Below are 3,680 nucleotides of genomic sequence, written 5' to 3' on the forward strand. Positions count from 1 at the left end.
CTGTGCTAACTGTAAGAGGACCGCTAAAAGAAACATCTGCTAATACTACTTTAATTGTGCCATTGAATGCAATTCCCGAAATCTGATATTATTTTGACCTGGTCTACCAATGAATAGGTTGAAAAACGCCGCTTCTTGCTGTCAAATCCTGCATTTAAATATAGAGATGGGGATGTCAGCAATTTGAGTGCAACAGAAGAGGTCCAACTAGCGAACTATGACTTTAGATTAATCAACACATTGCTAATGAGTAAAACGACCCACCGGACTAATGCTGAGAGCAATCATTTTCAAATTATTCAAAACTATTATTCTGAGGTAGGAATTCAAGTGCACATATCTTCATCCATAACCTTATTTATCCATTCCGGTTCGGCAGCACTGATTTTCTCAATCAACCCGTTCACCTGATAGCAAAGGCTTTGAATCTGCTTGTCCCACTGAGGAAGTATTTCACGGGCTAAAATGAAATGAAATACATTACGAAGTGATCCATAGAAACCGTGCATCTTTACACACTCTCAAAGTGGACGACGCCATCGATTTGATCGATATATCCATTCATACGTCCTTCGGTTATCATTTGACTAGCAATCCGTTCCGCTTTAGGAGGCGGAATTTCCAGAAGCGATCCCAGTTCATCAAACGTGATGTTGTTATATAATTTACTAGCAGACAATAGATTGTGCTCGAAAACCGCTCGATCGAGGATGGTAGATCCATCAATGGTGCTTGCCTTCTGGTGAGCCTGAAGCAAGGCTTCAAAATCCTGCAGTTCTGATCGGCGAATGATACGGTCCAAGTACATTTTCTCCAAAATGGAATACGCAGGAAGGTGTTGACAGCGCTCATCTTTGAAAAGAGTAGCTAGCATGCGCGATCTTTGTTGGCCAGCCGAAGCCAGAACGGTACATATGAGTGCTTTTTTCAAAGCAGTCATGCGTTCACCCTCTTCCACGATAGTGCGGTAGGACAGTTCGTTGTAGCGTTGGGCAGCCTCGATAAACTTACGACGGTAGTCCAGCACCCGTGCGTAGCAAACCTTATACAATATTTGTAACTTTTCATCCTTTGTATCGGCTTGGAGAATAGATGCGCGGTTAATAAACGCCTCAGCTTGAACTGGGTCCTCGTCTTCCAAGTATAGGCGAGCAATTTTCAAATAAGTCTCTAATTTGTAATCCAGTGAGTATGGCCTATAATTGCAATGTGAGTTATAAGAATAATGAAACAAAATATACTATTTTCTTACTTTTGTCCCGTTTCTAACGGTATTCCACCAAGAACATTTGCAGCTTCCTTCCAATTTTGAGTTCGTTCGTATATTTGTGCCAAATGCTGGCGGATACTGGCAACTTGTTCCTCAAAAGAAATTACACGTGGTTGCACTTTATCCAAAGTGAAATGGGACACTGCTTTCGAAATATCATCCGGTAGTTTCGTTAAATGAGAACTTACATCAGACAGTATTTGCCGAGAAATGACAAGACTGACATGCTCATTTACGACTAAAATTTAGGATTTATTTAATATTAAACCAGACATTTGGATCGTAATTTTGATAATCTCAGACTTTTCGTTTGTACATTGTGCTGCTCTACCCATGATCGCATAATTGTCCCGTTTCCTATGGGATTTCCTATTTTTACGGCACTGATTTGCGATCATAGGCAGCACCGGTGTAGCGTTAAGAGAGAATAATCATGACTATACCAAAGTTTGAATGATTGTAGCATCGACTACACCGGTGTAATGCAGTCAAAAACGAAAATGCCATTCAAGACTTACTTGCTTCAATAAACAATTTCAAAGTATCCACAAGTTCATTGCCAGTGTTGAGTAATATTTGATCTAATAATGCTCGGTACTTATCTGCTTGTTCTTTATGAATTCCGGAAGAGTTTGTCAGCGCAGCAAGCTGATTGCGAAGTGCTGTAGCGGAAAAAGCCATAGCTTTAAAAATGAATAAACCTTAGGGGGATGCAACAGATCTAGAACATCGACGGGATCTCTGGATCAATTTTTTTTGTTTAAAATATAAACAAAACAAGAAGTACTGTGCTCTCAAGATGTTGAATAGATCTCTTAGGAATTAGGCAATCCATGAGACGTTTCTGATCAGCTGATTATTTCTTGTTTACTTATTCTGACGTTACTCCGAGGGGTGCGACGTCCGACAATATCGTTGATTCGATCCAACATCAAACGAATCGGACTAACAAAGTTGTTTGTCGGACGAGTTTTTCTGTTCGCAGGAGTAGACTTGTTGACAGAACCCACCGCTGAATTGTCAAACAAACGTCTAATGGATTGCCTAATGGATTGCCTAATAGATAGGTGGAAACATTTGCATTTTTGAGTGTTTTGGTTTTTAAAACGAATTCCCAGTAAAATTCAGCAGTCGGAATTCTGGCTGGTACTAGGCAGTATTCTAGCTCGTGACACAACCGATTCTAATTAGAACTAGCAACCATGGATGTAAACTGGCATCACGGAAGCTCCCATAATTATTTTCTGGCAGAGACCGCTCTGCTAGATTTCTGTAAATCTTGGTTTGGCAGCCCTGTCAGATTTCTGCGCGTATCCCCACTGAGACGTCCAAAAAATTGTTTCAAAATCGTTCAACACGGGTCCAGCTATGGACGTTTGTTGAACGGTTATTTGGACGTTGTCCAAATTGGTCCAACGAACGTCCTTCATTGGACGATTTTGAAACCAACCGTTCTTAGAGGGGATCTTGTCGGGTTATTTGAGAGGGCGAACTCGGTTTCGCTCGCGTTTTCTGGCAAATTTTGACAGGAACCGAGCAAAATCCTGGCATCACTCGGACATAAACTGTGCAAAGATCCTGGCAATTCCTACCTGATAGAATTTAGCACGAATCGAGCAAAACATCTGACAAAGATGTGGCAGGAAGCGTGCAGAGATCTTGGCCGTACAGTTCTGGCTGGATTCTGGATAAAAGTGAGCAGCATCGGTTGGTTTAACCGCTTCTGTCAGAAACGGTTGTTGCATTTGAGCGAATTTGTTGCCAGAATTCTCGCACAAATCGCGCAAAATGCTCGCAGAAACTCTGCCAGCATCAATTTCGCTTTGCTCAACTTTTGCTAGCTTTCTGCTGACCGCCCGGTCCCCGGTCAGCGTGGCAAGCAGAAAGTTAGCAAAAGTTGAGCAAAGCGAAATTGATGCTGGCAGAGTTTCTGCGAGCATTTTGCGCGATTTGTGCGAGAATTCTGGCAACGAATTCGCTCAATTGCAACAGCCGTTTCTGACAGAAGCGGTTAAACTAACCGATGCTGCTCACTTTTATCCAGAATCCAGCCAGAAATGTACGGCCAAGATATCTGCACGCTTCCTGCCACATCTTTGCCAGATGTTTTGCTCGATTCGTGCTAAATTCTACCAGGTAGGAATTGCCAGGATCTTTGCACAGTTTATGTTCAAATTATGCCAGGGTTTTGCTCGGTTCCTGTCAAAATTTGCCAGAAAACGCGAGCGAAACCGAGTTCGCCCTAGCTCAACTAACCCGACAGGATACGCGCAGAAATCTGACAGGGCTGCCAAACCAAGACTTACAGAAATCTAGCAGAGCGGTCTCTGCCAGAAAATTTGCTCACTGGGTCAGCGTGGCAAGCAGAAAGTTAGCAAAAGTTGAGCAAAGCGAAATTGATGCTGGCAGA

General features: G+C 42.5%; 1 protein-coding gene across 1 annotated transcript; it reads right to left on the reverse strand.

Moving 5' to 3' along the window:
- Positions 1-269: 269 nt before the first annotated feature.
- Positions 270-2,310, reverse strand: LOC131681986 (COP9 signalosome complex subunit 4). The gene is made up of 4 exons (XM_058963112.1): positions 1,789-2,310; positions 1,253-1,508; positions 520-1,196; positions 270-460 (listed from the first exon to the last, which is right to left on the reverse strand). Exons 1-4 carry the CDS (start codon positions 1,949-1,951, stop codon positions 327-329), a joined length of 1,230 nt encoding a protein of 409 aa, XP_058819095.1. The 5' UTR covers positions 1,952-2,310; the 3' UTR covers positions 270-326.
- Positions 2,311-3,680: the final 1,370 nt, after the last annotated feature.

The sequence above is a fragment of the Topomyia yanbarensis genome, chromosome 2, assembly GCF_030247195.1.
Source record: "Topomyia yanbarensis strain Yona2022 chromosome 2, ASM3024719v1, whole genome shotgun sequence".
NCBI classification, from domain to species: domain Eukaryota; kingdom Metazoa; phylum Arthropoda; class Insecta; order Diptera; family Culicidae; genus Topomyia; species Topomyia yanbarensis.